This window comes from Polyergus mexicanus, unplaced genomic scaffold (assembly GCF_030449975.1).
Source record: "Polyergus mexicanus isolate NDT 795.1 unplaced genomic scaffold, iyPolMexi1.0 SCAF_1, whole genome shotgun sequence".
In the NCBI taxonomy this organism is placed as follows: domain Eukaryota; kingdom Metazoa; phylum Arthropoda; class Insecta; order Hymenoptera; family Formicidae; genus Polyergus; species Polyergus mexicanus.
The window spans coordinates 11,903,975-11,924,254 of NW_027223321.1; the positions used below are offsets into that span (position 1 = coordinate 11,903,975).

Sequence of the window (20,280 nt, forward strand, 5' to 3'; positions counted from 1 at the left end):
CTGAATCGCCCTACAAAAAAATCTCTACTTAAAAAAATTGACAATACAATAATTAAAAAAAGTAAGAGTAAGAAAAAGTATCGTTAAATCTATATTGTCGGCAGTGTTGAGTCTGCTTATCTCCATCCTCATTTGCAATCATCTCAAAAGCATGAGAGTTCTAGACAAGGTGTGTATATATATATATATATATATATATAAAAGTCCTGTTACAGAAAGGTACCTATTGTTTCGCGAATGGTCTGTTCATTAAACGAGCAGATATCGCGTCTATCGATTGGTTTCGTCCGACTTTGAATGCGGGAACAAAGAAAATAAATGACGCTTGGCGCGGTTTGACCGGCTTAGTTACAGGTTTAGAGTCCAAGTTCTTCAATTACGCGAGCAAAGCTTCCATTCTTTTTCTGCTCTCTTGTCGCTTTCGTCATTTCCTGACCCGAGAGAATATAATGAACGGAGTTCCGGCCAGTGACGATTTCGTCGGCCGGACTCTCGGATTTCTTCTCATGTCAGAGATATGCGCATCCGCACGGAGGACAAAAGCTTATTGTAACGAGACCTAAGGAAACCTCATTTGGAGACCCTCGTTGGATAAGGATGTTACAATTCGTATTCGCTGGAATTGTTACAAATACTAGAGATATCTATTTTCATAGAAATATTTATTATAAATATTTATTGATATAGCACTCCTACACACATACGCATCTAATGCACGCGTGTAAATGTCTATGTTATAAAAAATTATTCAAATGTAAAAGACTGTTTTTAAAAAAGGTTAATAATAAAATTATTTTGCTACAAAGGATTCTAACGCGAAAATTATTATTTTTTTTGTATTCATATTAATCATTAGAAATAATATTATGCAAAATAAATGTACGTGCGCCCCTTTGTCATCGAGTCAATATTTTCAAACGCTCGATGGGAGGTACAGAATATAGCAATAATTCGAATAAACAGCTCCAACAGTGCCATAAAATCTAAACCTTTATCGAACATGACTATATACTCGATAGTAGGCCACAGTACAATTCCAATCAGAGGCCTTAACGACTTAACGATCCGAACTATTGTCGAGTCATTTATCGGTATAACGTACGGGCGTATTGCGTATGTACTAGCTTGTATACACACGCGCGGGTGCGCACAATGTATACGATCACACGCAACTTATGCACGCGTTTTCTCCGTATGAGATAGTTAAAAGATGATCGGTTATGCGTTTATGTCATGCATGTCATGCGCGAGCACAAACGCGATTACAAACGTGATGCACGCAAGACGTATTATTCTACAATTGCAGTATATAAATGCGCTAAAGTACGTTTATATACATATAAAAAGAACAACCTTTCGTTCGGCAGTGTTATAATATACCCGCGAATACGCGCGATTACACGTGTAACGTACAAAAAAATTAGATATATCTAGCTCGTTACTTACTAAAGTTTGCATATAATTTATGCAAGATAATCATTTTTCAAAAGTCATTTAGACGCAAATTTTCATCGTGCAATATATAATCGCACATTCCCAGCTCTTATTTGTTCAATGTTTGTATAGCTATATATTAAGTTATATGTTTCCCTCTGTCAATATCTCCATGTGTGAATTCTGTGATTTGTCAAATGTATTACGTAATTCGAGCTGCTGTCGAAAAAAAAAAAATTAAAAAACAATACGGATTGTAAAAAAAAAAAATTAAGAAAAGATTATGACTGATCTAACATTTTGTAACTTTCGTATTGCGAGATTATTTATGAACGAGTATTTAACGATTGCTATATATTTAAATTTCTCAATTTATAGAAGGCTTAATATCATCCCATTGTTTCTTCAGCAATTCTTCTTCGACGTCCGGGGGCAAGATTTTGTAACGCGCATGACGTCTGTTTTCTAGATCCTCCGCCAATCTCTGAAGAAGCTCCTTGAAAACGTAATTGTCTAAATTTTTGGCGATATAGTAGAGGAATAGCCAATCGCCGAAGTAATATTCGTGAGTGACCTTGAGTACGTTCCACGGATTGTATTTCCCAGGGCAGGCCATAGAAAACACGAATCTGTTGAATGACGTGCTTCTGCAAGGAAAAGGAATCGGGATGAAAGTCATTCCGCGAAGTCGGTATTCATTCGTCATTCGTATAAAAAGCGCTTATCGCGGTATATTATTCGCGTTAACTTCGTATCAATAATCCTTCTGCATTCTTTCGTGTGTTATTTTTCGTGCTATTTTTAGATATGTACAAATCATAAATATTGCTAATATAAAAATCCACGAGCACGCAAACAAGCCATTATATTATATAGAATATAAAAATATTGACTGAGCATTATTTATAGATCGGTTTCTCTTATCTAAATCTTGGCTAATTATTGATCAGAAAATAATAACCAGAATATTTTGGGTTTTTACTTTTACGTAAACTAATTATCATTTACTGATCCTTAATTAGTTCCTAGGTATTTTTTCTATTAGAAAATACTCTTTTAACAGCGCCAGCTATTAAAAACTAAAATTATCTAGCTTCTATCTATATATAGGATTTTATCTGTACAGAATTTTTGATCTGTACAGTAAATTGGAAATGATGAAAATTGATTATAGACTTTTCTGACTAGTGTAATCAATTTTTTCCCAAGATCTTTCTCTTCGGATAATAAACCTGTCAATCGAGAATTTCCATTCGAAATTAATGAACAAATACCGTGACGGAAATTTATAAAGCCACGCTGACGACGGAAAAATATGCAGGGACAAAGTTTAGCAACCTGGCGTGAAGGATCATGGTCAGCATTCTCCAAACCAATCCCAAACCGGTTATTACTGCCAGCACGACGAACCAGAACCAAAGAAGCGTATAGATCTTCTCGTTAACGATGTTCAGTGCCATCACGCACAACGCGTCGTGCTTTTGTATGGAACCAGAGGGGCCGTATTTATGAAAAATACATTTGGTTACCTAGAAAGATATGATTACATATTCACGAATACATTTCGTTCTCAATGAGATAATTTAGAAGCATTGATACGAGCGAAATCTATAATTACATGTATATAATGATTAAAGTTGATAAAATAATATGAATTAATAATATAATGAAAGATAAAAATTTTTTGTGCATTTTATAACTATAGTTTCCAAGTTTCTTATCAAATTACGTACAAAATATTGATTGATCAGAGATTATAATTTTGAATATCTATTACCGTAATATTATTATTGCAAACATGACGGCAATAAATATTCCAACTCAGCAATACACCATAATTAATATCATATTAGATAATCATTATACAATTTTGATTATTGTTATAATACGTATAAAATATAAAAATTGGTTAGATATATAAATGAAATTGTACCTTAGGGAAAACTATGTCGAGTGGATCCATTTTATCTTTGGACAGTGGCTCAGAGATTGATTGGCCGAGGCCTAGGAAAGCTCCTCCAAGGAACCAGTCGGTCAAGTAAATTTGCATGATCACGTTTATAAAATTTAGAGTCTCGCAGAAAGTCAATCCGTATGCCCACGGACGATTCAAGTGCAAGCGGTTTATAAAGCCCATGCGAATCCGCTGTATCTTCTCGTCGCGATCCTTGTTCGAAGGTACCTTGACATCGTCGTTTATCTTAAGCTCCGTTTCGCTCAATAATAAGGATGCCATGTGTAATCCCGAAACTAACATATTTAATCGATTACCTGAAATTCAATCTATTGCAATTTCTGTGCAATTCTTGTAACAAAACAAAAACAAAAAAAAAATGATATGGTCTCAAATCTTGTAATATTCAGATTTCGATTATTATCGATTCATTAATATTGAGGTATTATCGATACGTAATACTAAAAAATGATTTTGTAAATAATATACAATGTAACACTCTAAGTAGGATACTGTATGTAGGTGTTAAATGATTAGATTACGATGGCAAGGAAAGAGTGATGATGATTAGCTCGCTGCTTGAGATAAACGCGGTTGTAAACGTCGTGCGAGATACGTCGACGGCTACGTGTATATGCATACTCGACCTTCTATTTTTCGCCATACGTAATGCGGCATATAGAAGAGAAGCGCTTGAAAGAACAGGACAAAAGGCACCCATTGATAATAAGCGTGATGTATGACGGGGTCGTCTTTAGCCACTGGTCCAACGCCAGGATGTGGTAATTCACCTTGCTGCACCGCGGTAGCATTCAAATGCTTCACCTGAAGAGAGTAAATTGATTGATAACGAGCACGTCCATGACAGAGTAATGTTTATTCTTATAGACGGCATTATTTCCCAATTATTCCTAAAACGATAACTTTGTTTGGATTGTCCATCAATTTCCACAGCACGTTGCGTAAAAAAAAATATATATATATATATATGTATTAGATATTTTTTAGAAAAATAGTTTGTTTAGTATCATTCTTCAATTATACATTTGTGATTCTAATATTTAAAAAATATACATATTTGATATATAAGTATAATTTGAAAAATTATTTAAATATCTTTATTTTGTAATTGATAAAAAATTACTGTATGGAAAAGGGATATTGTGCACGATATTGCATTATTCATTTTTACGAAGCTGTCAAAGCTTTAAACTTACCACGGTGTACGTGGACATAAAAAAACAGAAGGTCTCGATGACGTGAGATGGTACAGCAGTATCGGCGATACATCTTTCGAAACAACAAGAATTTATTTCAGGAAAGGTCAATATTATATATATATATATATATGATTCGATGCACAAAAAAATATACCTTATATGTTCGCCAATGAATTGTCTGGAGGTGACTAAAATTGACGCAATGAGAAGCAATAAAAACGTAATCCTGTAGTGTAGTCTGAAAACTAATTGGACACAGGCATTCTTTTCATTTATATTGAAAATTTAATATGAAACGATATAATTATATAATAATTAAATAATAAATGATGTAATTTTTTTTACAATAATAAAATAGACACAACGCGTATAAAAGCGATAAGTCATGCGGCGATAGATGCAACAATTAAATCTTTCGATCTAATTATGCATCAGTATTTAAATACACAGCGAAAACATCGGAACCGAGGAATCTATTACCGATATTGTCAATGGCTACCGCGTTCTGATTGACCTTGAATTTAACGTGGTCCTTAAGTACCGAGAAAGCGGCAAACACGTTGGCCGCCATTGCCGGCTGTGATTTTCCACGCTTCTTCTACGAGACGTGGAATTAATGTTCTCTCGTTTGTGTCTCAAGTAACACGCGGAAGCTCGCCTTTTAATTACGTCGCGCTGCTAATCTTTATTAAGGATCACTTTTGCCTCTCGGCGAACACTTCGTGGCTGCCGGAAAATCCGCAACTCCGGCGGTCCCGATTAATTTATACGCGAGCGGCGCTTTATATTCCAGATAGAGTACCGATCAAGAACATACTGAAAATTCTAAAGCAGTAAAATCTCGCGGCCGTTATCAGAAAAGACGATTACGTAGCACCCTGGACGCTCCACAAAACTCGGTATTATCAAGAGCACGGTTATTATAGTCAAGACGTTTCCATTCGTTCAGATAAGAGCAGATAGCAGAAATTAAATGGCGTGAAGGCATAATCACAGATCGTAGCGGGGAATCGGCAAAGAGAAAGAGAGAGAAAGAGAGAGAGTAATGAATCTATATTATACTGATTTACGATGATTCTTACGAGACGGCGACCTACATGTCTCGTCGCCTATCGTGACAAGGAAGCTCTTCAGACAAACACTTCTCCCCCTTTACGGATATAATGAAATAGTAGATTTCAATTGGAGAAGAATATCGAGAAATATTTATCTCAAGAAGCATAGCGTCTCTTCTTGCACAATTGAAAATAAATGAAAGTAACGTGAAGAAAGTAGCATAAATGGCAAAGATAAACGAAAGTCTCTCTAGTCAAATTACTTTATTAAATATTATTTTATTTAGTTTGAGAAAGGTATAAGCTTTTTATGTCAATATTATTTTCATTGTATTTATTCCGAATCTTAATGATGCGAAACGTAATTAAATCCTTAGATATTTAAAATGCCTACGTGTATGTAAAATATAGTTTTTTTTTTTATTATTATTATTAAAAGGCATAACGATTTTTTATTTATGTACAAAAATATTTTTGCACATAGGCATTTTTTGTATATTTTATATGGATTATTAATGCAGATTATTCTCTTTTAAAAACTAAACTGCATTTTCAAGTTTCCAGGACATTGAATGCTTACAAAGAGATAACGGATCGAGTCCAAGCGTCATATAATATCATAAACAAGCGGTGACAACAGCATCGCTATTGCTGAGGAAATATTACAGTTTTTATCAGAAACTTGGCATTGTTTAGCCATAGCTTAACCATATCTTTCTCGATAAAATTATCTAGTCTATCTCATATAAAGTACAATAAAATTCATGAAATTCATAAAATGTATATAATTTTGATTTTGTATGATATTATATTAATGAAAACAGGAAATTTTATATAAAATAACGATAATTATATAAACGTAATAAACCATTCAATTCACGAATTTATACAACATAATATTGTACGTTATTTGCATTACTTAAACTGTTCCATTGATATGGTAGAATATCTTAATTATCTAATTTTATGTTATACGTACTATGAACCATTGTGAGATACTTAACGAGATGTAAATCTTTATTTTTAAAAATAATAACTTAACTCAGTGGCACTTTTTAGATGCACGTTATTTAAGAAAGGCACTTTGAATTCCTATATCACAACTATACAAATTTTACCACATATAAAGATGTATCATATTAATATCATATTAATAGTATTATATAATTTCGTCTTTTTAAAAAATAGCATACATTCAACATCACTCATATCAAGTGAAAATCTGATTTTTAATTATTTCATGCTATACATCGAACAAATATATCTTGTGTTTAACATTTGATTTCTTTTATGTGAAGTACAAGTTTTATATAATTTACGTTACTAATATAATATCAAGGAGCAAATTATGACACTTTTTTCATCGATCGACAATGAAATAAACTCGTATTCTTCATAAATAGATCGGATCATTATTATTGGATCATTTGCAAATATCCACAGTATGCCATGAAAAGGCATTCGACATTCAATAAATTAAAAAGCCATATGACAATGCGCTCGTTACACGCATTTCACGCGTGCCAGGCTGCATTTATCTCGAAGAAAATGTTCATCTATGACGATTTGTCGCGTACTAAACATACATAAAATGCTAGCAGACAGTAATCCGACGTTAACGACTAGATCAGAATAATAAAACGCTGTAGCGGTCACGTTACATTGCACATGTAACATGACTGACAAGCAGCATTTTCAGAATTGGGAACGTGAGCTTGCTCATCTTTAGAAGGACGTGAATAAAACTCTCAATGATAATAGAGAACTTAAAATTCCAAGAGCTAACAATAAGTGGAATAACATTTATCCTAGAAACAAAATATCTATCCTTCTCATCTATTGAACAAAATGACGTTTTATTTATAACTTTGATAATTATTAAATTTTAGAAAAGAAAAATATGAAGTTACAAATATGTGCAACACGACTTTTTTTTTTTTTTTTTTATTTGGAACCTTAAGCAAATCTGCCATTGTGAATTAAATTAGCATACTCTCGCATATAGTAATGGAGCATGACGTGAGTAGACGTGAGTGAACGAAGAGAGACAGAGAAAAATTATGGACAAGAATAATAGAATAAATAAATTAATCTCAAATGTTATATCTGCTCGATCGAATTTAATGGCTATTTGACTTATTTGACGATTTAATGGCTACTTAAAATATTAATTAAACGAGCAAATAGAAGTGAGGAGAGGTACTGCAATCTTATTTTACTTTTAATTTATAATCATACACATATTATAATACAACGTGACGTAATGTTATAGATGTAAATCATTTATCGATAGACTGATTTGTACAAAGTACTTATTTTTGATGAGAATAATTTTCATTTTTCTCCACGAATAAAGTATTATTTCTCGCGAGCCTTATACATCCCCATTAATGAATGATTTGTGTGTAACATTATATCGTATAACATGGCCATCGATTGAAACTGAAATTTCAAGATCACTTCGGTTAATTCTTGACGAACGTTATCTAGTTTCCCGGCGCATAACAAGCTTCAATTACAAATCCAGTTATTAACGAACGAATCGTAGGAACGATATCTACGATACGATACGCGAGTATACAAAGGCAACCTGAGCTCGTACGTGAGCTCGTCGCACGCATTACATATTCCTACGCTTATGCAAGGTGTCAGTTGCTAATCCGAGGCTCGCTCATAGCCGCTCTCGGAAGCCAGCTGGAATTTCTATCCCGTCTTTCCCAGACCCGCTCCTATAATGCTCGTTGTAGAGTAAATCTTGATTCATCGGTCATTCCGAGAATTAATATATCTAATATTGACTTTTAAATATAGGTATACATCGTATAAAAGATTTAGAAGTTAAGACGCATTGTCACCGAAATATCGTTATCACTTTGGGGGGGGGGGGGAAAAAAAAAGAAAGAAACACATTGAATCATCGAATTTAATTCTAGATCTTGATATTAAAAAGTTCCTGCTATTCATAGAGATAGATATAACCGTCGTCTCTTCAACATTTATATAAATTTTGATCGATTTACTCCGAACCGTGATATTCTCGAATGGAATCTCAAGTGCTCGTCGTCGCCGATTTGACGAGGCCCTACCTCTCCCTTGATGAGGTCACCGTGCACAAGAAGTTCGGACCGCGGGAGACGGCGAGCTATATGTGGAAGACGATGCCAAGAGGGTTGAGACCACCAGGCGAAGAGGTGCCCGAGAGGAGAGAAGAAGGGGGAGGGGGAGGGGGAGGGGGAAGGGGGCAAAAACTGGCAAACGTCGAAGGTGGGACTTTGACCGGCCATTGGCCCCGGCGAGTCGAGCCGCCGGCGGAGCGAACGAGTCCTCGAAAGAAAGGGTCTGTCCTCCTCGCCCGTCCACGTTAAGCGTGTCTTACGTTGCGTACCGCACGTATACGTATGCTCGACGAGCACCGGGGACCCTATCCTGGCTCAGCCGGTATTTTCATCTAAATCCAGGGACGGATTTATACGGGAAATCGATAGAATTCAGGCCGCTCGATACAAGCGAATCGTTTGCATCAATCTTTTTTAATCCTTTTTTCTAATATTTTTATCATATTATTTTATTATTTATTTTATTATACAGTATTATATATATATATACGTATATATATATATATATATTTTTTTTTTATATTTCAAATAATTTTTCACAGTAACGCAAATAAATTGCAAACATTATTGCAAATTAATAAGATATTTGTAGAAATTTTCGTTGAAAATACTTAAAAAATATTTAATAAATTTGTTTAGTAACTTAACACAATAAGAGTCAGTGCAATGGCTCGCGGAGAAAGCTTTCACCGTGAATCATTATATTGATTCTTCTAGATTCTTGTAGATAAATATGTAAAATTAATAGATATAGATAATTACGTTTTAAGAAAAAGTGTTGCAAGAATTTTATTCTCTTTTCGCTCATTTACATTCCTATAATTTATATTACTATTCCAGTCGTAAACGGCTTAAAAGATCCTAATGCATGAATTCATCTGCGCTGAGATGTTTTTATATATCCATTTTTTTAAATCGTATATTTTGTATAGAAAAATAAACTGGACACATACTTTTGTTTCGAAAATCATCAGCTTCCCATTCTGGAATGTGCGATGATCCGTTCCTGTCGGCACTTACCTGTAATTTGTGAGCGATTCGCTGTCTTACGGGAATTCATTAGGTGAGGCCAAATGAATATTACTGGCGATGTATCTCGCATTCCACGTGTTTACGAAAGCTTTTAAAAATAACTTTAATACAAGATGCGATTAAATAGAACGAAAATTATTCATGAAAGAAATCATCGTATCTTCGTGCGAATTTGATTGAATCGTGGAATTTCTATCCAAGAAAAACAAAATATACTCTCCCTAAATATAATTTTTTTAAAGAAGTAGTTACAATGGAATTTCTATTGAAAGATGCTAAATTCATTTTTTTCTCTTAGAAATAATTATAATTAATTAAATTGCTCTGTTACATATACAGAATGACATAGATATTATATAAGTTGACAATTAGCGAAGGTTAATTAAATAAAATAAATAAAAAAATCCGTTGACGATAATATCCGCTAATACTGACGCTGATATTGACGCTTCGATGTTGCACACTGAAATTTCTCGGCGGAATGTTTCAGGCTCACGATAATTTCCCCTCTTCGGATAATGACGGCCAATTTCATACGCACGGGGAGAATTTGGTCCGTTAATGCGGTTCAAGCGGCAATAACGCACCTGATGATCGCGGGAGGGAGCGATTTCTGTACAATTGCTTGGACCTCGAACGCGCGCGAACGATGCGCACTCCGGTCCCCGGTTAGTTAATCGCGATGAGCACACGCACGTGCAAAAGTCCTCCTCCTCTCATCACGTGTCCTCGCACTTAGGCGTTCGTGACGCGATGCGTAATGAAATCGACGGCTGTGTAGGTAGGCAGGAATCGGGACGCAGGGTCGCCGCAGTTTGCGCACTTTACGATCCGATTTTATAGGTCCCGAGACTGTGTCGTCTTTAATAATTAGGGAGAACCAATCGGGACATATGTAGGTTTCAGCGCGATCCTTGGTTACGATCTTTACGACTGTCTTCTTATCGTTTACATCTTAATTATTGTAGTTCTCATTAACTGCTGAACCGTTCGCTCGACATTCCATTACTTAATATGGAATTTAAAAGGAAACGCGTACGCTCGTATATTTGCATTATGCACTTTTTATGTGACGGTATAAAAATGACCGACAGATAAAAGAAAGCTTGAATTTTATTTATATAATTTTAAGATTATTTTCTATTTTTTACAGCTCGATGATTTAAACACTTTTGTCATATACGTGTATTACATATAATTTTAAAAATATAATCGAAATAAAAATGCAGATGTTATCAAATATCATTTGTGTGCGATTCAAATTGTTTAATCTTAAAATTATTTCTACTTATTTCTATCTTAATCCTAAATGTTAAAAGCTTTTAATAAATAATGAATTTTCTCAAATTAACAGGTAATATGTAAATTTCCGAAAATATCAAAGTTTACAATTAAAGTTGGGAAAGTTTGGAAAATTATATCTTTATAATCAAAAAATATTCTTAACGCATTCTCTTTATTCTAATGAAAACGAATAGCGGATTCTACAAACAAGTTTTCTTCTTTTACAGACCTACGTTCTTACTTACCATTAACTTAAGTAAATCCGCGCGTCTATTTATCATTGCACGGATTATCAGAAGAGAAAAACTACGTCACTAAAAGAGAAATGTCGAAACAACAAATGGCAACAAGAGGATCATTGCATATAATCGTTGATGTTTATTAGATTAACTTTACAAGAAAACATTTCGTATTAAAATATATATATGTATATATATATATATATATCATTCATTCCTTAGGAGGGCAGTGTGTTCTCTGACCGCACATTATGAATATCACCCGCGGCTCGAAGAGCGAAGACGATAATATATAATAAGTAAAAGATACACATGTATAAGAATATATAATTTCCTATGCGGCGATGTACATTGTCCTTCGTCCTTCGAGTGTACGCCGGGGGTGTGCCCCTCGTTCTCGGCCTTAATACGTTATTCTTAATCGCGGCGATTGGAGCCCCCCCCGGGGGGTAATAATTTTGAAATCAGATTCCGATGCCACGCACACACGCACGAAAATGACGCGCATACCGCATTTTCGCTGAACGATGACGACTGGCGTGGAGTGTAATTTTTTTTTTTCCTCGTGTCTGTAGCGTCGAGAGTAGAGAGAACTCATTGGGATTATACCCCTCGATCACGGACAAAAAATCCGTGACATGATCGTCGTTTAACGACGTGCGTGGCTACCGTTTTCTTAAGCTCCTTCATCATATCGCAGATAGTATAGATTCTCCTACTCTCCTACTTTTAATTATTCTTGTAAATATCTAACGACAGATAAGAAAGAGGAATTCTAAAGTATAAAGAAGGCATTGCGTCTCTATCTATCTATAGATTACTACTGTGTGCTCTGCAAATCGACACATTTGAAGATATGTATATACTATACCATATATTCATATATAATATATTTATATATATACTTCGTCTATCTCTTTTCGCAAAGAGACACCTTCTTTCTCTCTCTTCCCTATATATTTATATACTATATATATATATATTTCTTTTTTTTCTCTTTCAGATATAAATGGAAATTGGGCAGAGTAATACATGTATGTTATTAATACAATATCGATGTGTCACGTTGCACCTACCGCTGGGGAAGCGCCGTATCGTAAAATCGCGAGCGAAAGGAAGCGAGAGTTCTTATCTACGCTTGGCAGGATGCAGGCACTTTTGGTGATGATTTATAATTTACACGATATGTAATTATCTAGTCGCAGAATAACAATTAATTTTCTCGTTTAGAAAATATCGAGGGTATCCCTCCTTTACTTGACTGCGTGTAACTGCAGCTTCACACACAAATTAACAAACATTGTTTATTTCTATTTTGATTTCGATTTAATTTTCAATATTTTTCATCAAGTCTGACAACGGCGGAATGTTGGCACAGTTTCACAAACTACACAACTTTCATCTATTTTTTTCAGAATTGAAAAATTCTGTTAAAAACTGAAAATATTAATTTCTGTAAATAAATTTCGCAGAACGAAAACAAACATATACAGCAGAAAGCTGTATCATTTTGAAAATAACAGACAAGCTTTACTGGAATATCTATTAATTATCGAAAGGAATGTACTCTTTATACCTAACGCTATAATCAGGCACTTATTATTAGACGTAACCCACATCACGCAATCATTTTTCTAGCAGATCAATTGAAGGAATGATAAACATACATTGATCAAGACAATTGACATTATTGTCGCAAAAAGACAACAGAAATAAAGCGAGACGATAAAGGAAATGCCCATCCCGATAAAGGAGAGAAATATATAATAATATTATGCAAAAGATTCTAGCGTTTTTCAATCGAAAAATTAACAAATCGAGCAAAGCAAAGCGATATATAATAGCGGATAACGTGTTTGTGTTCGTAATAATAACTCTACATCTCGCGTATACATCTAAAAGTGATCTAAAATCACGGCGACGAGCAAAAGTGTTTCGATTATCTGGCAGTCTTATTTTGAGCATAGATATCTCCCAAAGAGGGAATGTTTTAGATGGCGGAAAAGCGAATAATATATATATATATATATATATGTAAATCGCGTGTGTCGCTCGTTTTTTTTTCTCTCCCTTCCTCTCTTTAATAAAATTCTGTAGCGCTACAACTATCCATTCGTATGCTTCACACATGTTTACCGCGTTCGAACCGGGACTAAGGCCGTGGCGTTACAATCTGCGTTACATACCGTGAAATTTACACTGACACGCTAATATAAAAATTTTCGGAATCTTTTCTCTTAATTGTACATTTGTAAATTTATTGTCTTTCTTTATAAATCTTTATTAAACTTTTATTATACTCTATGATAAAAAGTTACGAGGAATTGTGATGTCATTTTTCGTATACAATTGTGTCTATATAAGATTAAGATAAGAAGACACGAATTTTATTAGGCCGATCGTATCGGTTTTCTATAGTAAATACATCACGAGCTTTTAGTATCGCACAATTTGAACACCAGTACCACATCGTAAACGTTATAAGCCCTTTATAATCATGTTATCTCGATATTTGCTATCTTGATAAAACTTTGACGATCGCCTTTAGCGCGCAATCAGCGGGCTGTCAACTTCTCTCGTGTGCGGTTCCTTATGAAAAGTATCGCCGGCAACGGTATCATAAAAGCTGTTTCGGCTTCTATTTTCGAATAATACAAGCGAGTCAACATACTCGGATCGGAATACGATATTGGGTATTCCATGCGACACGCACGCATACGCATACATGTCAACGGGATATTAGAATAATACCGAATACATTGCGCCTAAAAGCTATGTATAAAATATACGAACAATAGTTAAAAATAACGCTCCCCGTTATTTATCTCTGTACGAAGCATCTAAGCTATCACCTCAAACTTTATGTCGATGGATGACTAACGACAATTGAATTTTATCATTCGTGAAATCATATCCGTAAATTGTTCAGATATAATAATTTGAATTTTTTTTTTTTTTTTTTTTTATGTCTAGAGATGCTGCGTGACAGCATGGTGTTAAAGCGTCGCCGCGATATTACAATATTACTATAATCGCCGATTTTCACATGGTATCCCAGTCTTAAAAAAGAAAACAAAAAGATAGATTTGAGGAATGCTTGTATAAAGTATTCCAGCTTGGTCCCTCGATACGTATCACTTTTACATCATAAATTTGTATCATAAAAGAGAATTAACGAAGAAATCGCATATCTCTTATCTAACGTTATAACTTGGTCTTTCGATATACATTAATTTTATATTATAAAAATAGAAAGAAAGAGAAGACGCAAGATACAGCGTAACAATTGTAATCTAGTTACGACATAGTTTAATAAAATTGTGCGTATGTCCTTTCAGGGCGTGGAATGATGAAATACGAGGAAGACGGACGCGCGTTAATATCTACACTCACGCACACACACACATACACGCATACACGATTCTCCCTCCTCTCTTCTCTTTCTCATTCTCTTGTTCTCTCTATGCTCATATACATGTACAAATGAATTTTTTTTCTCTCTCTACTATACCTACAATATACATATAATATATATTCCTACGATACACTTTTAAAATATAAGAAAGATCAAAGTAATCAGTAATAGCGTAAAGTTAGGGTTTGCGGGGGAGGTGAGGGGGGGGGGGGGAAGGACGGCGCGTGCGATTCTCTTACGTGAAAGAGCGATCGAAAGAATATATAGTTATAAATCGTAAGAGAGATATATAAAAACGAGAATTCGCGTGTAAAGGATGATGAAAATCTTTTACGATAAGTACGCGAACTCTTCGCAGACACAAATAAGAATCTCTCTGTCAGATACGTCCCGTATTCAAGTATTAGACATTTATCGTTGGACAATCTTATCTCTCTCTGTCGAGCTCGAGATGTACACCGCGAGCTTTCAACAGGGAAAAAAAAAAGCAGCAAAAAAAATGAAGCGAGAGAATAGAGCTAATAAGAGATAACGTGCCGTCCCCCGTTTTATCACACGATCCAAGTCTAACGAACGAAGGTTTCCGAGAGTGCCGGGAGGACCTCGCGCTCTTTTAAGCTCTTTCACAGATGCTTCTCTCTCTCTCTTTCTTCTCGTTTTTGTCAAAAGACAGCTTTTGTCTAGTTTCGACGCGGTATAAAGGTCAAAAATGTTTCAAGAAAAGGGACAATGAAAGTCTTCTATCTCCTGGATTTTCTCGTTCGGCGCGTATTATTCTTACAAGGCAGGTTGTTCCATCACACGAACAAGACGTTCGCTTCGAGACTCGTAGGAATGCAAGCGAGGAACGAATGAACACGCGGACAAGGCGGTGAGGCGCTTCGCGGAAGACCGGGATTTTTATTCTCCGCGTGCGCGTACATGACCGTAGGACGTTCGTGTTACGAGGGGCTTTATCCGCAAGCTTTATTGCAATGTTATGTACACTTTGCCGCAAAGAACACGTGTGAATAAAAACTCGCGCAGAGTAAGAAAGTGGTTCTGTTAAAAAAAATTTTTTTTCTTTACTCGCTATTAATTTGACCAAGGAAGAATAAACGAATAATGGAATAATTTTTTAAGCTATCAATTAATTTTCATTACTTATTATAATTATGTTATATAAAAATATAAATCAAACCGTTGAAAAGATCAGCCGAGTCGCGCGATTGTTTAAATAATGAGTCATGGCAAAAATGATCATTCAACCTGCCTCGTAAGCAAAAAAAAAAAAAAAAAAAAGAAAAGGCATACGTTCTACAAGTGCATTGGTCGGACATTTGAAATTTATAAAAGTATGGTAAAATAATTTCTATTTTTTGCATCGATTCGCATTTTCTCGAAGAAAAAAGAAGCATCGATCGCGAAAAAAAAATTAAATATCTATTATAAGAATTCAAAATTTCCCACCCTCGTTATTACCACGCATATCGCAAAAAAAAAAAAAAAAAAAAAAAAAAAAAAAACAATGTATGAAAATTAAATCAATAAACATTAGACGATAAGAGAGCTCGATATTGGAGTCAAAACCTTGCTCGAGAAAATCTAAGAGGGAAATAAAATAAAGGAAATGGACAAACATAGCAACAAGTGGAATAGGCGGATGTAAAATCGATGGGAAACTATCCGCGCGATTGTGAAAGGATCCAAAGACGAGGAGAGTTCGACGCGAAGACGAGGAGGAGAAGCGAGGAGGAACAGCACGCTTTGTCTCGACCGTAAACCTACCTGGAATGGAAGCGTGTACTCTCGCGCAAAAGAGAGGAACGGCGATATATAAAAAAATCTTGGTCTAAGAGAAAAGAAGAAGAAGAAAAAAAAAGAACTAACTAACCGAGACCGAATTGCACTGACGTAAATATTAAATTTTTCTTCTCTGTCTCTCATTTCGAAATAAGAATTGAAAACGTGGGCAAAAAAAAAAAAAGAAAAGAAAAGAAAGAAAGCGACTTAAACTCTACGTTAATAATAAAACTAATTATTAATTATTTACCTACGATATTAAGAAAATAATATAACTTTTTTTTTTATTAATCCCAATTTTTGTTAAGCGATTAACCTCGATTGACTAAATCTCACTTCTTCATCGACATATGAATTCTAAAACGCGGAGCCTACATAAATTATTAAATCCAATAATGAACGTCGATCGAACTGATCGAGGATATATCCTGGATGATCTTCGCTAGTTGGAAAATCTAAAAATCAATTAAAGTAAAACTAATATCCGAGATTAGCTCGGAGATCTTCCCTCTCCCCTCTCTTCTTTCTTTATCTATATTATATATAAAATATACTACAGAAAGAAATAGAAAATTAATCTCCGAACTACGTTGGAGCAAACTCCGCCGGTGCAATTCAGCCTAAGATGCTAATTCCTCCAATCCTCGTCTTCTTAGTACTTGTATCCGCGATAATCGGTATGGCTCTCTTTCTCTCTTGTCTCTAATTTGGAGACAGTCCTACCGTTCGCTTCCTCTCACTATCGAGCAGGAGGAGCATTCGCTCTGAGAGAGAAGACGAGGAATCTTCCTCCGGAGGACTTCTCCGGACCTCGAAAAGGCCCTTTGAGGATCGATTTGTTGGGCGAGTTACACGTTCTCCTTCCCCTGGAGCTTGGTCGCGAGGTCGGCGATGAGCTGTTTGTAGATGAGAGGATCGATGTTCTTGCCGAGCTGATAGAGAACGAACCAGTCGCCTATCTGGCACTTGTCGCTGATGGTTTTGATCTGGTCTTGCGGCGACAGACGCGAACGAGCTCGCAACAGCACCATCCGGAGCTTCGGGCCGAGTATCACCGCCGCGCGATAGAGAAGACTGAGGCCGCTCAGGACGGATAGAATGATGAACCAGAACCAGAGGAATACGTAGATCTTCTCGTTGACGATGTTGAGCGGCAGCACGCAAAGACCGTCGAACTTCTGCACCGTGCCGGACGCACCATATTTGTGGAATGTGCACTTGGTCACCTTGGGGAACACCCGTGACATGGGATCCATACGCTCCTCGGGCTCCATCTCGGTGAATCTGAGAACCTCGGAGCCGTAAGTGGTGAACTCACCGTCTAGAAAGAAGTCTATGAAGAAGATCTGGCCGACGACGTTGACGAAATTCAGCAGCTCGCATAGGAAGAAGCGATACGCGTAGAAGTTCTGCGAGTGTAGATTGAAGGAAAAGTAATCGACCAGCAGTTTACGCCGGTCGCTTTTACAATCCTCGCTCACCACCGGGCAATTGAGATCCAGCACCAGCATCTTGATCCTACCGCCTTCCCACGTCTTCCACAGATAGCGCGGTATGTAGAAGAGGATCGCTTGGAAGAAGAGAGTGAAGCAGACCCACTGGTAATACTTGTGATATTTTACCTCATCCTCGCCCTCGACGTGCGCGGCGACCCCCGGCTGTACCAGATCCTTGCCGACGATGCCGGTTCGATCCGGGATCGTGAAGGTCGAGTAGATCCAGCAGTAGGTGTCCATCACGTGGAGCGGTATCTCGTCCACGATACAGTCGATCGGGTCGCCGATATATTGCCGGGATGTCACCAGCAGGGAGAAGATGATGAGTCCGACCACGGTGGCCTTGTAATGCAACCGGAACACATTGTTATCGATGCACACCGAGTCGAGCTTCAGCAGCCCCTTCACGGAACCGAACACGTCAAACATGATGTCGGCTGTTGTTACTCTCCTTCTTCCTTATCTCAATTCCTTGGATTTTCCTTAATCCACGCGTACACACGCGCGCACACACACACACACACGGACACGCGCGCGCACCCGTAACCGTCCTCGTCCGATCACTCAGCGGTCCGGTCGCAAACCGAATTCGTTTTGTACGGGTCCTTCGTGAAGCTTCCACACGACGCGACAAGCCTCGTGCGTGCTCGGCAGCTTCCGCGCTTCCTCGTTTCACACTCGCCAACCCCTTCGGTAACGGTAGCGGCGGCGTTAATTCGCTCGGGACTCGCACACGTGCGCTCTCATACACGCCCGTATACTATGTGACAGCGGCGACGTTCACGCGCGCGACAACAACGGACCACGCTACCGTCGCGTTCGCGTCACTACGCGGCAACGTTACAAGCGTCACCGAGCGGTTCTGCCGTAATGGCTGCTCTCGAGACGCGACACAAGCACGCGAGGACACGGCGTTCCACGAGCTGCTCCCTTTTTCCCTGTCTCTCTCACTCACTCACTCACTCACTCTCTCTCTCTCTCTCTCTCTCTCCCTCCCGTCTTTTGGCTTACGCAGGCCGGTCGGGGACCAAGAACTGTCCGTCCGTGTTGCTTCTGCGGCGCGGCAGGGAGACTCTGTCCCCCACCTACACAATACCGACTACTCTCCTGCTCACCCTCCTAACGCTATAGGTCCGTTCTTGTCTCTCCTCTCACGTGAGGTAATCCCGTCTATCCCGTCGACGCTCGGTGCTGACGGTGCTTGCTCGGTGGTTCTCGGTCTCTCCTCTCGGGCCGCGTTCGGCAAACTTCGGCGGATCTCGGCTACCGTCGTTCGCTTCATGCGCGACGGCGGCGTGACTCTTGGCATGGTTGTTACCATGGCGACTGACTACTGAGGCTGCGGGAGCGTGGGATTCTCGATTCGAAGCACTTTTCTCCGTTTGCGTCAAGTCGATTAGCGCCAATTATGATTGAAACGTTTTTTGTCGGTTTTCTGTGTCTTTATTCTGGATAGAAAAATAGAATTTATGAAAGATTATTTCTTTCTAATCCGAAATTGATTTATTTTAGATGCAAGGGAGAGAGAGAGAGAGAGAGAGAGAAAGCGAGAAAAAGATTGCATCATCAATATTGATGAATATTAATTTAGGAATAATTGAATTTTTTTCTATCCGTATTATATAGAGAGAGAAAGAGACACGATATATTAATCAATATATTAATAGTAAATGTCCATCGAAATTGATTTCTTAAACATATTGATATTTGAGTATCTTTTTCTCACTTTCATTTATATTTCACGCATTTGACATTCTTTCTCGTGTATAAAAAGTATTTTAATTTTAAAATTATAAAAATCACACGTTTTGTTAAAATCTCTAAAATTTAATTAAAATATGAGGATTTTTTTTTTTTTTAGATCTTTAAATTTTTTTAGATATTTAAATCAATGTATTCTGAACGAAACAATTAGAGAAAAGGATAAGGAAAACAAGAGATACGTTAGCAAGTCTGTCTTGTGATATCCTTTTATGCGATAAGGCGTAATAAGGTGTTTTATTAACATTTTCATCTGTGGGTCAGAGGCATATACGATTGTTTCACGTCCTAGAATCTGACGTAATCCATGAATGAAAATGAACGAAAAATTATGCTGCTACACTTTGTTCTTAATGCGCGCACGTTGCGTGACAAAACATGACTCGATGATAATATCTCTCTTATCCAAACGTAGTTTGTCGCAAAACTCTCTCACGCCGTTTGACATTTATCCCGAAACATACACGCTGGTCTTACGAAGCGGCATAAAAT

General features: G+C 36.9%; 2 protein-coding genes across 4 annotated transcripts; both read right to left on the minus strand.

Annotated features, from left to right (window-relative positions):
• Positions 1-719: 719 nt before the first annotated feature.
• Inx7 (innexin 7) lies at positions 720-5,501 on the minus strand. Of its 3 annotated transcripts, none has more exons than XM_070305558.1 (7): positions 5,150-5,501; positions 4,763-4,853; positions 4,606-4,678; positions 4,036-4,213; positions 3,368-3,705; positions 2,773-2,963; positions 720-2,081 (listed from the first exon to the last, which is right to left on the minus strand). In XM_070305558.1, the coding sequence occupies exons 3-7, from the start codon at positions 4,621-4,623 to the stop codon at positions 1,802-1,804; spliced, it is 1,005 nt and encodes a 334-aa protein (XP_070161659.1). In that variant the 5' UTR covers positions 4,624-4,678; positions 4,763-4,853; positions 5,150-5,501; the 3' UTR covers positions 720-1,801. The 3 variants fall into 3 exon arrangements, with proteins under 3 accessions (XP_070161659.1, XP_070161643.1, XP_070161651.1); XM_070305542.1 differs by having other exon boundaries at positions 5,089-5,501; XM_070305550.1 differs by having other exon boundaries at positions 5,123-5,153.
• Positions 5,502-11,453: 5,952 nt separating this feature from the next.
• Inx2 (innexin 2) lies at positions 11,454-19,217 on the minus strand. The gene has a single exon (XM_070299777.1). It carries the CDS (start codon positions 18,454-18,456, stop codon positions 17,380-17,382), a length of 1,077 nt encoding a protein of 358 aa, XP_070155878.1. The 5' UTR covers positions 18,457-19,217; the 3' UTR covers positions 11,454-17,379.
• Positions 19,218-20,280: the final 1,063 nt, after the last annotated feature.

Excerpts from the sequence above, each read along its gene's own strand:
- Inx7 (XM_070305542.1), bottom strand. The coding sequence starts at position 5,179 with ATGGCGGCCAACGTGTTTGCCGCTTTCTCGGTACTTAAGGACCACGTT. Across the intron at positions 2,964-3,367 it reads TCGACATAGTTTTCCCTAAG|GTAACCAAATGTATTTTTCA; the intron begins GTACAATTTCAT and ends ATATCTTTCTAG. Across the intron at positions 2,082-2,772 it reads ACCATGATCCTTCACGCCAG|AAGCACGTCATTCAACAGAT; the intron begins GTTGCTAAACTT and ends TTTTCCTTGCAG.
- Inx2 (XM_070299777.1), bottom strand. The coding sequence starts at position 18,456 with ATGTTTGACGTGTTCGGTTCCGTGAAGGGGCTGCTGAAGCTCGACTCG.